Consider the following 17790-nt stretch of genomic DNA (forward strand, 5'->3'; position numbering starts at 1 on the left):
TTGTTCCTGTGCGCGTGCTAATTCCTACAGATCAACACAAACTACATACTTGGCAGCGTTGAGAAAAGGTGAAGCTCTCTAATATGATCATTGATATCAGCTAGCGATCTACACTTCCTAATTACACAGCCCCGGGCACTGTTTACTACACTGCTCAGACAATGGGACTGAACTCAACGCAAAAATATTCAGAATAATCTCATTTGACATCTCCAACTCCAAGTCGATACAGGATTTAGACACCTTAGGCTCCATTTCTATTGGTTGCAGCCTGAGGTGACGGATAAATAGCAAAAGGCGTTAAGTGAGTGGCGGGACTGGGATCCCGCTGTTCAGAGACTACGTGCTTAGAGAAAAAAAAAAATGGGCAAGTAGGATTTTTGGCTAGCCATACAAACTGATATGGAACAGAGCAGCTGGTGGTCTGTTCCAAATGACTGAATGAATGGGTAGTTTTACCCTGTTTATTGATCATGCCTCAAACTATCTGGCGAAACTTTGGGCCATTAAAACAAGCTTCACCATTGCTTGGAACCGCAGATACCGCAAGATGGTGGAGTCAGAGTCGTCCTCATCAATTTAAAATGATGAAAAATGGAAACGATGGTAGCTGGATGAAGTTCGTGTTATCATTAATAGACTGGGTTATCCTGCTACAGCGTTTTTACAGAGGCTAATAGAGGAGCTGATTCCGTGGCCAATTTGATGTGGAGAACTCGTAGAGATTCCAAGTTTTAGTTCGCCTCTTTCTGGGATAAAATCTAGGGAATTTTTCCGATTGATACTCTGTACTTTGGGCCTAATGTCACTTTGGTCCCCAAACTTTAAAATGTGATAATTCAGTACTCAAACTTTCAAAAAGTTTCAATTTAGTACCTATCATTAATCAGCCGTTAAGTTGTATTTGAAAAGACAGAAATGCCCTTTGAGTGCTATCTAATTTTCTTTATCAACTTTCCAAATGTTGACAAAAATGAACAATCCCAAATCATTTTCTTTTCTATTCAAGAAAATTGGGGTCACATCTTAGTGGGCATTCTGGTGACCCCAACTTTTTTGAATAAAAGAGACAAGGATTTGGGATTGTTTATTTTTTGTCAATGTTTGGATAGTGAATAAAGAAAATCAGATGGCACTCGAAGGGCATTTGTGTCTTTTCAAATACCTCTTAACAGTTGGTTAATGGTAGGTACTAAATTGGAACGTTTTGAAAGTTCGGGTGCTGAATTGTCATGTTTTAAAGTTTGGGGACCAAAGTGACATTAGGCCCAAAGTTCAGGGTACTAATCAGGAATTTTCCCTAAAATTTATTTTCCTTGCTGATTGATGTCTTGGAGCTTCTACTTGTTTTTATTGGATTTTTGAAAAATCAAGAGTCAGGTGATGTCATATGCAAATGAAGACGATGGGCAACTAAGAAGTCATCATTCATTATATTTCAAAAAATTTAGGGATACTTTAAGGCCTATTTGCTTTCTTGGGAAGTTACTTATCCAGTTAAATGCACTTACCCGGGTAAGTGTATTTACCCATGTTCTTTTATTTCTCAAATAAATAAGACAATGATTGTTTTAACTATAAAAAATCATTATTAAAAGGGGTAATTTTGTCCCATCTAAGTGCTGACAACTTTTCTTTATGTGGAAAAGTTATTTATCAACCTAGGAGATGGGTACGACTTATCCCAGTGATACTCAAGAAAAATAAATTTTCTATGGACTCACATAAATCTAAAAAAACATAGGTATTAACTTTCCCCATTCTCAAAATCCAAAAAACTAATGAGCCCTGAGTACTAATCAGAAATCTCAGAGATTCTTTAAATAACTTATCCTAGAAATAATGAAGGGTGGAGGTAAGGTTTTTTCACCTTAAGGCTCATCTTAGAAAGAGTACAAATACAAATTTGTACAATACAAAATACAAGGGTTTGTACTCTACGTATTTATATTTGTACTCCTTCCAAATTGAGCCTTTGTGATATCGAGATCTCTTACTCACAAAAATCCTTCCCGCCCATACCAACCCATAGGATGTTAGAGATGCACATTGGAATCGTCTCCCCATGAATGGTAACATGCAAATATGGATGTGTGGGAAGGTATGGGTAGGAGATCCGAACACAGTGCTTTAGGATCTATCTCCTCTCATTGCTTATACATAATTTAATTTTTTTATTAAAAGGACAAAGATAACTATCTCGCAAATATTCTTCAACTAAAACATCCCCCAACCCCACCAAATCATGCCCACTGTCTAAAAGCCTTGTCCCAACTATATAGAATCGCATATATGAATCTTGCTTTGCCATTACATTTTGTCAAGTGTCATCTCTCTTGACTGCATATCTAAATTATAGCCAATTCTATGAATTGGTGATATGTAACATTATTTTCAACCTGATCAAATGAGATGTTTTTTTTAAAGTAAATGGCTACTGAACCGGCACCTACGTGCTAACACGGTTCGACCTAACTAACCAAGAATTGTTTTGAAGTACTGGAAACCTGAAAGAAAAGACCGAGTCCAGAGATCTCATGCCCACGAGAACCCTACACTACCCCCGTGAATTTGTAACATCTCCCCCTGTTAACGGTTGTCAAACCTCTACTGCTCTACAGTCTACACCGCAATCCAACTGTTAACGGTTGACCAAGGACTGTGATTCGAATTTATTAGTACCTACTAGCGACTAGAGTGGTTGAATTCGCTCAATTCGTCTTCGTCGCAACCGAGGAAATCAACACAAAAAAAACGCCATGAGAACTCTGTCGAATCCAAACCCTAATGTCTCCTTCATTCCTACAATTCACACCTATGGACCCCGACATGTAACGAATTTACCAAACCAAATCTCTTTTCCATCTCTTGTAAACGACCGCAACTGTTTGATTCAACACAAGAAGAAATTGATTGTAAAAGCCGCATTGGATTCTGCAATCATCGATCAGTTGGGACTTCCAGAATCCGATCTTCGAAATCCTGCCATATCTACTTCGTATCGCAGTTCCAAGATCCCGAAGCCGAATCAGACTCTATTGGAAGCTCAATCTAGGATATGTACGGGTCCGACACAGACAAGGCCTCTTGGAGAAGAACAGGCGAACAAGGTCTTGGAGACAATCCTCAGATCAGGTCTGTTTCTCCTTCCTCTTTTCCCTGTCCTCTCCCCTCACCCTCAGGACGATATGTCGTCATTGTTATATAGTCTTGTTTCGGGATATCTGCTCTCAATTCTATTATTTACCGTGAACAATACATGAAGAACGCGATTCAATAGAGGTACACGTACTCATACGCCTGGTTGATGACTTGATGTTTTTCTGTTTATTATTGTTATTGTTGTTATTTCTGTTTAAGCTTTTCCAAGGTGACTATGTTATTGTTCTTAAAATAGTAGAAGAGGTTGAATTGAATCCAGTCAAATCATGAAGCGTATCATAAATCATAAAGTTATTTCATTTTTGTAAATTGTCAAAAGAAGAAAATACAAACTAAAAATTTAACTATATGGAAACATCACTGTAGGCCATTTTCAATCCACATCCACCAAGGTAACTAACACAACGAAGTTTACCACTCGTAAAGTGTAAGATTATATTGTCAAGTTCCACTTTAAAATCAATTATTTATAAAGTGGCTCTTTCACCTACATATATATGATGGGAAGTAAAATCAAAAGATTTTTAAATAGATTTTATGTAACGCAAATAAGTATTATTATAGTTTCTACCAAAAAATAAGTATTATTGTAGTAAGGGTTTTAAATGGGAATCAGCCAATCATCTGTTGATTTTTTTCCATTTCTCTTATGCTATCTGGGTGCATTTCATTAGGCTGTTTTAGAGTCCATGGTTGCTTCCTAAGTTCCTAGAAATATCCCTTAGCTCTTTGCTTCCTGACCTAAAAGGGTAGCTCATCTATGACGGTTAGCCTCTTTAGCAATCTGCCTGGCTCTTTGGCATGAGCCAAACAGCCATATTTTTAGCTCCTTTGGAGGCAGTGATTGGTGAGGCAGAATTCCTCATGGTTCGCTGGGCCTTTATCAAGCAAGATTTTGCTGGACTCTTTTAACAGCTTCAGGGATCAATGGCTCAATATTGTTTTTGAGCCGGATGAACCTAATTCTGAATTGTAACTTCTCTAAGTTGTTTTCTTTTGTGGCGAGGTCCCCTTCCATCTCAAAGGGACCTGCTTTGTAAATATTTTCCAGAGTTCTCTCCTATTATTAATACATCTATTTACCTTTACCTTTCAAAAATATAAATAAAATCTCCTGAAAAAATTAAAAAAAATAAATAAATGACGAAGTTTAACAATTTCAAATCATAATATTTGAACACTAATTGTAAAATTTTCTCATAGAATGATTCAATTGTAAGATTCAAATTGCGACCTCTGGGATTAATTATTTGAACCTTTAATCCTATCATAAATCATAAGATCTTGACAGCTGTTGCTGTGTACTACTAATTAGCTCCAAGGAGAATTTGGAAGATGTATCCTACTGGAGTTTATTCATACAAAGCTTTGATGGGAATCATAGGATTATGTATGTCTTGTACCTATTATTTTATTGATTTTTTTGGATATTGCTTGTCATTTTTGCCATTAAGTAGGTGTTTAAACTTAGGATGGGTTTAGAGAGGTCCGATATAACATCTAGCAATATGAGAAAGGAAACTAGAATTTCATATGCTTGTTATTGAGTTACTTTATGATGTTAAGAATTTAACACTTATGTTTGAATTTTGAAAACATTGTGCTATTTTATATTCAAGATCAATGTTGGTTGATTTTTTAACATTTTTAGTTTATGGCTTCTTAGCAAGGGGAGAACTCAAAGATGAAGAGGAAGTTTCTAAAGCACAGCTGGGGGCCTTTTTTGCTGCTATGACAATCCGAGCAAATGCCTTTCCTGAGGCTACCCAATGGAGTGAAGGGGAAAGACGTGCAATGGACAAATTTTGGCCACTTTTAGTTCGGGCCCTTCCATCGGATATAATTTTCCTAGCAGATCCTGAAGGATCAATAATGGGTAGTTCAATTGGACCCCAATATATTGGTAGTGGAACTACTGAAATGAGAATGGTTGGTGCACTGAGGGAGGTTTTGGCAGGAGGTCATCTTGGATATGAGGAGGTCCAAGGTGTTCTTAGAGATGTTATCCCATTGGGCTTGGATAAACAGGAATCGGGAAGAGTGAATGATGCATTGCTTTCAGCATTTCTGATAGGTCAACGCATGAACATAGAAACAGATCGTGAGCTTAAAGCATACTGCCTTGCCTTTGATGATGAGCTTGGTAATGACTCACAAGTCACAACCTTTAGTTGGTATATGTCTAATTGTTTTTGTTGTGTTCTGAAATTCATATTTGTGTAGTGTAGAGACACTTGAATGTTGAATCATGAATTGTATTTTAAAATTTAAGATTACTTATGTACCTAAAACAATATATTTTACCACTTGAACACTAGAAGCTTAAGATGATATAAACAAGTTCAACTTGAAAGTCAGCTAATCCACATGCAATAGCTCTTTAACCTACATATGATGGAAAATAAACTCAATATGGTTTCTAAAAGGTCATAAATAACATAAACAAATCATTTTCTAGTAAGGTCTTTAAAACAGGTTTCCTTGGAAAAGATAAAAAGAAACAAAAAATGACAAAGTAGAGAAGTAAGTCTCAATTGAATTGATTTGAATTGCATGGATTGTGTAGATCATAAGATTTATGAATTGAGTCATAAGATTCATTCCAACGATAATCATAATATTTTGCAGAAAAAGGATTCAGACAAAAAATTTAAATTGCAACCCTTTGGTTTCATGATTCAAATTGTGAATTGTGTCATAAATTGTAAGATTTTGACAACTATGCTTTTGTACTCTTCTAATTTTTAGGGCATGTCTCGTGGTAACTAACTTAAAAGTGGCTTTCATTGCTTTGAATCTGCAAGAGTATGTATAGTTTTGAGACTTCTTTGATTTACCTTTCGTTTTTATAATAGTTCTTTTGAGTAAAGATTATCAAATTCTGTTTATGTATTGAAAGAAGAAGCTATTAACCTCTAATTATTTGTGCAAATTGTCTTAGGATTTCTTGTCAAAGCATGCTTATGGTTTCATGTATCACAATGTTGTATGTGCATTAATTTAAAATATTTTTTTATTGTAGAGCACTGAAACCAGAAAGAGACAGTTGATCTCAAGTTCGCATTCATTATTTTTGCCATCACAATCCTGTTTGTAACACTAGATAGTTGAGTAACTAATAATTAAATGTTGATCTAAATACCAACAAATTGTAAACTTCATTATCACAAATGTCAAAAAAAAAAAAAAAAAAACTTTCAGTGATAACCAACAATGTATTCTTATGCAATGTATCAGGTTCTCCTCCAGTGGCTGATGTTAGATCTTTAACTCACTATGGTGAGACTTACGATGGAAACACTCGATACTTCAGGAGCACATTGTTTGTTGCTGCAGTGAGAGCCTGTTATGCAGAATCTTCTCTGCTCCATGGTGTTGACTGGATGCCACCAAAGGTCAGCCATTGATTAATTTAAGTTCTGCAATCAGTTGAATATTTTCTTACTCTTCAAGTATTGAATGGTATTGACACTTCATTATCCTCGTTGTTATCAGTAACAATCTTTCTATCTTCATTTCTGGAATCTCTGAAATTTTGTGCCATTAAGGTTTTCAGGGGGGCATAACTGAAGAACAAATGCTTAAGTTCATGGGAGCAAATACCCACTTATCTCCAATGCAGGCAAAAGAACTTCTTGAGGTGCATCTACTCTTTTCACATGCATTTCAACCATCTTCATCATCATTCTTATTCTTTTTGTAATCAATATCATCATGCTTATTCTTCACCTCCTTGTGTTGTCCTTGACCAGATTTCTTAAATTTTACTTCAGGATAAAGATCTTGGTTTTGCATACATAAGTCTACGTGAAGCTCACCCATCCTTGTATGGACATCTTTCCATCTTCAACCTTAATTCTTTTCTGAACACATAGCATTTATCAACTTTTTATCTCCTATGATTTCTTATTGATAAATTTTCTGATATCAAATTAACAGCATAAGTGTTCCTGAATGCACAAAGATAAGATTTTTAAGGATAATTTTTTAATTAAAAGAAAAGAAAGATAATGTTGTAATGTATTCCTGATCAAACAACTAATATTGTCATAAGTTTCTCACAAACTTGTATGACAAGATGATCTTTAGATAACTATTCTTAGGGTTCAGAAGATTTATATCATTCCAAACCCCAATCTATTGTAAATGTATTTTAAGGGCAAAGCATGCAATTTCATTGCTCTATAAAATATTTAAGCTCAATAGCCCAATTTCAGGATTTAACTAGCAGGTTTTCAGAAATGATTTTTCAACATCAACAATCTCCTTCATATGACTTCCACATTGAGATGAACCCATGATCAGAAAGGAACAGAAAAAAGCTCAAATAAATGGTTTTGCCTAAATTATATTCTTGATCCTTCTGGACATAACCCCTCTTGTTGTGTTTATGTTCTGAAGAAAACTGTAGACCCAAACATGTCTTCTTCTGTTCATTATCACTTTGAAGATCTTAACCTAATGGTCCATGTAATTCACACCAAACTGTTGTGTCAAATTAATTTGGGTTTTGTGAGGAGGATATTGAAAATTTTATATAAAAGGCTTCATTCTTTTTTTTTAATGTTTTGATAGGTAACACAACTAGAAACCTTATTGATAATAAAAAAAATGGTGTACAAATAAATAATATCAGTAACCACTTGGGAATCACACTCCATGTCCAATGGTCATTCATCGTTGTAGCTCATATTTTTAAGGATAGTAGCCCTCAATGTGTCAACCTCTCTTGTAGGCCTTCAGGGCCCTGAATAAGCCAGAACATCATCTCCCTCAAATCTTAAGAGCTTTACCAATGTATAGCAGAATTTGCAATTTTGAGGACTAAGAAGAAGTCATTTAAACTGGAGCAAATTAGCTGAGTTGGCCTCACTCTATGTACAACATAGTTGTCAAGGCAATACCTAGGCAACTAGGCGCCCTTGGAGGCTCACCTCGCCTAATCGCCAAGCAGTTTTGTATATTGTGTTATAAAATACATTTATATTCTTAATTTTTTTATATTATAATTGTAAAATGGACATTATTAAACTAAAAATTCATTGTGTGTTTATATACATTGCTAAATGCCATATTGAACCCTCAAAGACTTCAAAACCTGAACCAATAAGTAAGAACTTAAAATTTTGTCTAATCAACACACCTAAACTAAAATGTTGTCTTGAACTATAACAAAAATAGGGGTTCAGCCCCTATATTTTTTGAAATTTCTTTTCTTTCTTCTTTTTCTTCTCATGAATATGTTGATTTTCTATACTTTTATATTAAGTTCATACTTTTCTTATGAAAATTATGGATAATTATTAAGGAAATGTGATTATGGAACCTAGGGAACTACCCTAGGGTCCCAAAATATGGGTTCAGGAGGTTCTTTATTTTTTCTTTTCCACATCCTTTTTTAATATAGTTCACACCTTGTATAATTTTCTCCATTATCTTTATTATAATTGAATATGGTATGCAATACCAGTCAAAAAATAATATTTTAATAATAATAATGATGATGGTGTCTTCTTTTCTTTATAGGGGCATTTGCCTCTTCTAGTGTCTTCCTTTGTCATTCCTGATTCCATTTGTCTTTCTTCTGTTGAATGAGAGTAAAATTGTGGTACTAATCCTCATTCACGTTGGCTCTTCTTGCTCAGACATTATGTATTCTGAAGTTTTGGACCTCCTTCCTTTTGTTGAATAAGATATATGGTAGCTGATGGATTTAAATATGATCACTTACCAGACAATCTTCTAGGACTATTTGTTAATATATATAGTTCTCTTACAAGATGTTTTGATTTTACATGGGAAACAAGTTATAACTACTTCTGATGGGGCATAGCAACTATCACTGCCCAATGTATTTTTAAGATTATCAACTTGGGGCACAACCTACCATATTCTAAATAAAAATACAGAAAGAAGCAACTTACGATGGAAAAATATTTTATGAAAACAAGATCAGCATACACGCCTTTAACAACCCTGATGTTACTTTTGCTGTTTTGCAGATATTCATTAATAGGCTTGAGGGAGCACATAAAAAAACGCCCACCATTAGCAACAACTGAAAAGGTTCAGCAATTTGTTAGGGTGAGTTATTTAAATTAAAATTTTATTTTACTGGCCTCTGCTTATGTCCTTATTACTCCTACACAATATAAACAGTATGACTGTATGAGCCATTTTCAGAAGAAGACATTGTGGTCCTATTTTGGAACCAGTTATCATTGTCATACCCTTCTATTACTATTAGAAATAACTTGTAGGACAAAACTTCATTCAGAATGCTTCCTAAAAGAAATGCTGAAAATGTGTTGATTTATTAACAGGCCCGTGGGAAAGAAGCTATTGTTACTGGATTTTATCATGAAGGTTATGAGGATTTTCTTTTAATGCTTATGAGAAGAAGAGGTGTTCATTCTGGTTTGGTGGTGAAGGTCCACACTCCACACTTTGCACTATACTAATTTTTAGTTACAAAACTCTACTGGTTCCTTGTTTTGATTGTCCTTGCTTTTAGAAAATTACTTAGGTGTAAGGATAAAGTTATGTGCATTTTCAATTTTAGATGGTTGTACGCCTGCAGTTGAATTTTACTCCTTAGTACCTGTAGGATTCCCACTATTCGTGTTTTCTTCTAATGTGTCACTGGTGTAGGGTGAGGAAGGTGCATTATCAATGACAACAAGACTACGATCAGTACATTTGTCAAAAGGTCTTCCTGTAAACTACTGCTCCGGGTTCCGTTCACTTAGCAAGGAATCTATATCTGATGTTGATGGTAATATATCTGAGTTGTTTTCCATTCATTTTCTCTCTCCTTTTTTTCTCTTTTATTTTTTCTCTCTCTTCCTGTTAGAGAGAGAAATGTTGAGTTATTGGTTTAAGAGAAACGTTAAGAGTCATTTTTTATATGTTGCAGGCATTTCACGTGAGACTTTCAAAATTGAGGTTAATGCTAAGGACTATGGTTTTGAACCCACAGATACTCCAAGAACTGACAGATCAGTAAGTTTCATTGACATTCCTTTGATGATCCTCCTCGTTCTTGGAACAAAATATTCAAACTTGCTTCTAATTGAACTCATGAGTTGTGAACATTTTTCTATGTTAATTCATCTAATTATTGCAAAATGATATCTTTATTTATGAGATGCAAGATGGAAGTTTTCTCAAAAAAAAAAAAAAAAGATACAGTATACAAGTTTCTGTTTCTTTAAACCAAGTAACACCCTGAACTTTGATCATTTTGACTTGCTTGGGCATGTTTCTCAAGTGCTTAGTCCGGTGAGAAATTTGGAAGGGTTTACAGTTTCTTTGCCCATTCAGTAACAATTCCATGTTCCTGTTAATGCCATCATTCTTTTCTTTTTATTTTAATATAACCCTTTTGACATCTTTCCCTTTTACCTTTAGTTCCATGAGGTTTATTAACAGTGGAGTGTGTTTTGCTCCTTTTTGAATTTAGATTATGAGGAATATTGAGTTGGGTTTAGCTGCACTTCGTGGCAAAAAAGGTCCAGCTTATGACCGGATTGTCTTGAATGCTGGAATGGTGGACCACTTGTTGGGATGTGATGGTGCGGATGACATAAACTCAGCGTTGGACAGAGCTAGAGAGGCCATAGACAGCGGCAAGGCCCTAAATAGGCTCTTGAACTATATAAAGATCTCTCATAAAGTGAAGTAAACAAGATCCTAGCGCTGCTCTTCCTTCTTTGTTTATGACATAGGGTTGTATTCATGAGATGATTACTAACTCAAAAAAAAAGGGAGGAAAACAGGAACAAAGAGAAACGGAAATAAAACTTGTGAACTAGTTAGATATTTGCAAATTCTCCATTTTTTTTTCTTTTGTTTTTTCCCTCCCAGGACGCATTTCTACATTATGTAACTTAATGACATTTATCTTGTTGGATTGAAACTCCCTCACGTGTATTAACTTTTCGATTTAAAAGAATTCCCTGAAATGAGAGGTTGTGACCATTGACTCAACATGTTGAATTAGGGAGAAATCTAATGCGTTTTAAGAGAACCCCTGGTTCTATGATCTGGTCACTTAGTCATCAAAATCTCCATCTACTATTCTCAGGTGTAAATGTCCGTCATCTTATTGAAAGGGCATTCCCTTTAATTCATTTTCTTTTCTTTTCTGTTTTATGCTAACAGCAGATCAATGAGAATATATTTATGATGTAATGCGATGGGAGAAAAGAATGAGCGTCCATGCAAAGGGATATATCTGTATCATGATTTGTGATGGTTTTAGACGTCCATGTGTAAGCAAGCAATGACCAAGACAGCCTTCACTTGTTCAAGAACAAAGAGATAATCACCCATATGGTTGAACAATTGTAACTTAACAATGGTTGGCCGTATGGGTAGCTATTTTCCTGGCCCTGATCTATAGCTCAGTATATATGATGGTCCTATAGCTAGGGTCGGCTAAGCCCTCTATAGAAATCTAGGCCCAGCCCGATCCTAACTCAGTGCTGGGTCTCCCGACCACCCATTTTCTCTCCTACTCTGAGGCTCTGAGCTGGATTGGCTGCATGTATCGGATTAACAAAGATTTAGTGATCCTATCTAATTAACTAATTAGCATTTTACACCTATCTACCACCCTTCATTCCCTACCTCAGAAAACAAAAATAGACTAGAAAAAACAACAGAAAAAGAACAAGAATCTAATCCAAACTATTGGTGACAAATAATACGAGTTAAATTACTTTGTACAAGCTCCTCAGTCTGCTATATTTTTCAATTTTCATTTTGGAATTGATATGAAATCATGATCATGTTTGTCTTGTCAGAAGGCAGGAATTGCATGTAAATCATGTCCAACTTAAACCAGGCATTTTTCGAAGCCCTCCTTCCATCATATCATCTCTCAAGTTCTTCGCATCATTCCACCTCCCATTACTGGCATATATGTTAGAAAGCACGACTCTATAAGTACTTGTCTGGTGCAATATCAAAAAGCAGATGGGCTACAACTTCTAATTCATAATTCCCATGAACCTCAGAGCAAGACAACAGTGCACCCCAAACGCATAAAATCTGCTAATCCCGGAAAAGACTGGATTAACTGAATAAGCTTTTTCAAACTCTCCAGCAATCCCAAGAAGCTTCACCATGTATACATAATGCTCTATACTAGGTTCAATGTAAAATTCGTTTTCCATTCTTCTGAGATCCCAGCCATTATAAAGAAAGCCCAGCATGGCAGCATGTAAAAAGTGGATTAGTCAGGTTGAAATCCTTCTTCCAGCATCTCGTTAAACATATGGCAAGTCCATTTGAACCGAGACCGGAAATTACAGAATTATAGGCAATGGTGTTTCTTTTAGACATAGCTTTGAAAACCCGAAATTCACACCCAGCAAAACCAGACTTTGCATAATGTCTACCAGAGCAGAGGAAACCATGACTTCTAACTCGAATCCATGCCGTACATAACCATGGATCTCCCTGCCAGGTCCCACCATTGCCAACCAAGCACAAACTGCTAGTGCGCTGGCAATTGAAATAGCATCTACTCTTTGACCCTCTTAGATTCATTTCCCTGAACAATAACAGGGCTTCTTCACAAGCTCCAGATTGAATGAGTCCAGTTATCAGAGCAGACCATTGAACCAAATCAGGCTTTGACTATTAAAAGAAATCAGGCTTTGACTATTAAAAGCTCTATAAGCAGAACTCAAACAACCACACCTCGAGTACATAGTCACAAATGCACTTTCTGCAATTTTCTTCCACTTAAATGTTTTATTGACCATGGTTTTTTCAGTTCCTGCTGATAGGCCCAAGCAATGGAAGCTAAAAGAAATCAAAGAATGCTTTATGCACTCATGGCCCGAGGACCAGTTGAACACGGATGAGATTTAACATTTTGTTTAGCTACAAAAGGACTAGTCACCCATTGCCAGAATGCTAGGGAATCACAAGTATCAAACCCAAATCACCTTTCAAGTATGTAGAAAAGGTGATTGAGGATTAAATAAAGACCAGATAGCAGATAAGTGTACAAAAAATAAACTTGGATAGGACGACCCTTCATCTAAGTTGACGACACCCTTTAAGCCCATCAATTAATAGCCAAATAATCCGCCTGTACATATCAAATACAACCTGCAAAATCAAAGACCTATAAGCTTTACCATTTTGTATGTTAGCAAACTTCAAAAAAAAAAAAACAATTGTCAAGTAATTACAGATTAAATAAAGAACTCACTCTAAATTATCTGCAAAGGACTTGCCCATTTCAATACGAAGCGATCCATATTAATTCTTATCTTCTTTACATTGTATCAGGGAACCCAACTGTAGTACCCCCTTTTCTAAGATTCATGAAGCTGCTACAAAGTAATCTCTGATTGTTCTTCTTTTCAAGGATGAAGGTGGGTTCAGGACAGAAGATGGGCTCTTCAGTGCAGCTTCCGGAGTCTTTTCCATCTCTGGTTCTTCATTCGAAAATGAACTCGATGAAAATTTTTTCTTCAGGGATTCAGGTGTACTGATTTCAGGCATACTGATTTGATCATGTGAAGTGTTCCCGATTAAGGCTTCTTCTGAAGGACCTCTGACAGTCTTCGTGGAACACATTGGACTTTCTTCCTTGAACAGATTTCGGCACTCCATGCTTGGGATTGCAGTCACTCTCCTTCGAATAGATGTTGGGGATCTTGTAGATGAGTAATAAGCCTGCTGGATATTCCAGACACGAACCTAAAGAATACATCATAACAAGGATATTAGACATAATTGGAGAACCTATCAATCAAGAGAATTTTATCTAGCAAACATCATTTTTTTGGAAGATACCAACAGATGCTACTATATATCTAAATCATGCCTAACATATTTGTAAAGTGTGGTGCATGCTTACTGTAAAATCATCAGACGAAGTAACTATCTTCCCAACATCTGGACTCCTGCAATCAAATGAAGTGCTGTCCATAAATAACACTTCAGAAAGGAGTACTTGAGAATCTCAGTGCATTATCGTTCAAGTGCATACCAATCCACAGCTGTAATTTCTCCTTCATGGCCATTCAATATGATGGGTCTTGCTTGAGGATTCTTCACCTGATCAAACACAATTTGTCAAATTAAATACAGAACAGGACAAAGCAGAAGACACATCCTTGGTAAATAAATAAAATTAAAACCTGCCAAATGTAAGCATTTCCATCACTAGAGCCACTGAGTATGTGAGTTGCATCTGGGCTGATTGCTGCCTGCCAATGCATAAATCAGCTAAAGTAAGAAACACTAATACCTCTACAAGGCATATTAATAGTGTTTCATATAATACAAATCTTACCTTGACATAAAATGACTCGATTCTGCTACCAAAGAAAGTTTGCACTGGACCTTTATCAAGCTGAAGCACATTGTACAAGTAGATTCTGACAGATTAAAAAAATCTTGAGAAATTCTTTCATTCAGTAACATGACTGTCTTTACTTCTGGGCATTAATGTCATGAAATGTTTGAGAATACAAGTGTTCCTTAGTGTGAAAGCTAATGACCTTGTAAGGAAAAGGACAAATCAGATGAATCAAAATACCTGTTGTCCATGCAGGAAGCTGAGAGAAATAATCCATTTGAATCCTGGGTCAGGCTAGATATGCCATGTAACCTTCTTTCCTGGAAGGTGAGAAACAGATGGCCAAAAACCATCAAGATAGAAGCATTTCACTAAAATATATTTATCCTAGGGCAAAGATATTAAATCAAAAACTCAAAAAATGTTTATTATTTTATAAATAGCCATTGTTGGCAAGAGTTAAACCAACCTTTTCAGTTGATGGTTCAGGATGAGGTTGTGCCTGAGTAATTGGGGCTTTAAAGTTGCGAGTATCCCAGAACTTCAGCACGCTAAAATAAACCAAAATAAAAGATAGGTGTAAGTGGGAAAACAGCCAATTATAAGTGTCATTATTTGTAACCCACATAATCTACTAATGAAACATATCGCTTCATGAGAAAATGCCATAAAATTTCATGTGCACCTGTCAACTGCTCCAGCACTAGCTATAGAAATCTCATCTTTGAGATAAAGAACTGACGTAATGCTCATAGAAGCTGCCTGAAAAAAAATTGAAACTCAATAAGCATTAGCATTAAGAGGAGCTAATCTTTCACCAAAAGAAGATGCAGCAACTGACATGCCTTGCCACGCCTGACCCGTTTTCCTTGAGCTGAAACATGAGCCCCTTTCACCATATGAATTGGACTGAATGGTGACAGATGGATTAGAATTTGATGCACATATTAATTTTTCAACCATTTAGCAAAGTAGATAAAGACAAATTTCAAAGAACAGGTTGTAACAAACTACCTTAGGGAGGGCTCTAGACGTCTACATTTTGAATTGGGCTTGCATCTAAGGTCCCAAAGAGCAAAACATCCGTCTCTTGAGCCAGAAACAAGAAGATCTGTTCCAGAAGAAAAAATCAATGCCATTACAGTAGTCTACATCAAAATTCTTTACTGAAGACAGGAATTACTGTGGTCAAATAAGAACCATGCAGAACAGAAACATTAGCCTACCAAGATTGGAGGGGTGAGAACACAGCGATTTCACACTTCCTGTATGCCCAGTTAGGACATTGACACAACTTCTCTTCTCCACGTCCCATATCTTTATCTGTCAGAAGCACAAAGTTCATTAAAACAGTGTCCTTTGTGGATACACCATAAACATCATATTTTTGCATTAGTTTGATACCATTTATTCTAATATCTAGATTATCATTCCAACAGGAACATTTGATGCACCGTTGAAAGTTGAAACATTCATGTACGCGACTTGGTACTTGTGAAGAATGAGATATTATGTTGATGCAACTTGGAGAAAAGATTGCTCTACATATTACAAAACAGATGCAGAGAGATTGTGTGAATCACATTTCACACAGTTGAAATGCTGGATGCTATACCTCTCACAGTTCAAATGGACAAACCAAGTTTTCTAACCTTGTTTAAAACACACATTTAATCTTGAACTAGATCTTTCATTTTCCTTTTTGGGGAACTGTCCTAGTCTAGGAACTAAAACCAAATAAACTTCACTCAAATGAGCTTCAACCAGACTACATCAGATGGGAGGGTTGAAATATGTTAGATTAACAATTTTTCTAAAGAAGTTAGAGTAGCTTACCGATTGATCCCCTGAAGCTGTCATAATGAGGCTATCATCCTGCCAAAACATAAAACACAACCGATTAGTAACAGGACACCAAAATTTGCCATTAAAATAACCACAGAAGAGGAAATCCACAGGTAGACTTTACCAGACCCTGCAAATAAGTTCATTCTTTTTGTTTTCTTAAATTCAAAAAGACGAGGATAAGAAGATATACGGTGATAGAAACTTTTTGGACATTTAAACGACACAAATTTTCTGGAATAGAAAAGTTAGTCTTCGTTGGATGGAACTTTTTGGCCAATATGTGTTAACCAATAGACCCATGGGCTCGTCTCAAGTAATAAGACGGTATCCTCGGAGAAGATTAATTCCAAAGAAGCAAACAAGAAACTCGATACCCCATGCAAATTTTATTATTTGTTATATCATATCAAAGAGAGTACCAATTATTAAAAAAAATCACTATTTGTTGCCTGTACATTTCGAGTTTTCAACAATGAATGTAATAGCAAGAAACGCCATGCTTTCCACTTTGTAATTAATCCACCGAGAAATAACAACTAAATAGTGTAAACTAACAATGAATCAAAATTTGTAACAAAGGATATAGAGGTTTTGAAGTACCTTGACCCAGCGTACATCAAAAATGGCATTAGAATGTGCCACCCAATCGCAAACCCTAGCTTCATCTGAACCCAAATTAACAGTAGTTTTATACTCCGAGTGTTGAAAAGAGCGAATAATGAGAGAGAGATGAGGCTGGGAAATAAAGAGAGCAATGTACCTGCATTTTCTCTACAGGAGGTTAAAGATGGAAGTTTTCGGTGAGTGTCATAAATGCTAACATACCCATCCTCATCGGAAACGGCGAGAAGATGATAATTCTTACTCGACTGCAAAACCAACAAAATAACACTTCAAATAAGCCTTTACTTCTTTAAGCAGAACTTGTTGAGAACGAGCTCGATTTACCCACTTTACAGAACGAAGCAGCCATTGGAGGATTCACTACGCCATTGTGCTCGATGGACAAAACCCCGGATCCAAAGCTTCCGGGATCTGACGCCAGATCGCCGAGGTGTGGGCGTTTCCGAACTGCATAAATTGGGGACAAATGGGAATTAGTAATTATATATGAGAAAGCTTGATAAAATATAATGGAAAGAAAAGGAAAGAAATGGATATGGTGAAACACCTCTGAATCCATTGAGCTCTCTCATTTTGAGATCTTGAAAGAAAGATGGAGAGTTGGAGCTCGCCATTTGCAGTTCTACCGATTGAGAGAGAGAGAGAGAGAGAGAGAGAGAGAGATGGTCAGTTTATTTCATGAATAAGTTTTGTCTGACTCTCCTGGCGCCAAAATGACCTGTTTGAGCTGGCGGGAAATTTTTTAAGTGGATGCGTCGCTGGAGGGAGAAGGGCTCAACGATGATGAAAGTAATAAGGAAATTTTGGGTGTTTGTCACTGCTTATATGAT

At 36.1% G+C, this 17790-nt stretch overlaps 2 protein-coding genes across 2 annotated transcripts; one reads left to right on the forward strand and one right to left on the reverse strand.

Moving 5' to 3' along the window:
- Positions 1 to 2521: 2521 nt before the first annotated feature.
- LOC104591460 (anthranilate phosphoribosyltransferase) lies at positions 2522 to 11142 on the forward strand. The gene is made up of 10 exons (XM_010250301.3): positions 2522 to 3135; positions 4829 to 5305; positions 6400 to 6557; positions 6719 to 6802; positions 6936 to 6988; positions 9165 to 9246; positions 9486 to 9593; positions 9814 to 9937; positions 10079 to 10164; positions 10625 to 11142. Exons 1-10 carry the CDS (start codon positions 2760 to 2762, stop codon positions 10844 to 10846), a joined length of 1770 nt encoding a protein of 589 aa, XP_010248603.1. The 5' UTR covers positions 2522 to 2759; the 3' UTR covers positions 10847 to 11142.
- A 1753-nt stretch (positions 11143 to 12895) lies between these two features.
- Positions 12896 to 17694, reverse strand: LOC104591459 (Transducin/WD40 repeat-like superfamily protein). Its single transcript, XM_019196803.2, has 17 exons — positions 17508 to 17694; positions 17289 to 17407; positions 17097 to 17205; positions 16937 to 17001; positions 16325 to 16363; positions 15715 to 15811; positions 15503 to 15599; positions 15330 to 15397; positions 15174 to 15246; positions 14958 to 15039; positions 14729 to 14808; positions 14483 to 14567; positions 14328 to 14396; positions 14177 to 14244; positions 14045 to 14090; positions 13391 to 13884; positions 12896 to 13287 (listed from the first exon to the last, which is right to left on the reverse strand). The coding sequence occupies exons 1-16, from the start codon at positions 17572 to 17574 to the stop codon at positions 13504 to 13506; spliced, it is 1545 nt and encodes a 514-aa protein (XP_019052348.1). The 5' UTR covers positions 17575 to 17694; the 3' UTR covers positions 12896 to 13287; positions 13391 to 13503.
- Positions 17695 to 17790: the final 96 nt, after the last annotated feature.

This window comes from Nelumbo nucifera, chromosome 4, assembly GCF_055504915.1.
Source record: "Nelumbo nucifera cultivar China Antique chromosome 4, China Antique-T2T, whole genome shotgun sequence".
NCBI classification, from domain to species: domain Eukaryota; kingdom Viridiplantae; phylum Streptophyta; class Magnoliopsida; order Proteales; family Nelumbonaceae; genus Nelumbo; species Nelumbo nucifera.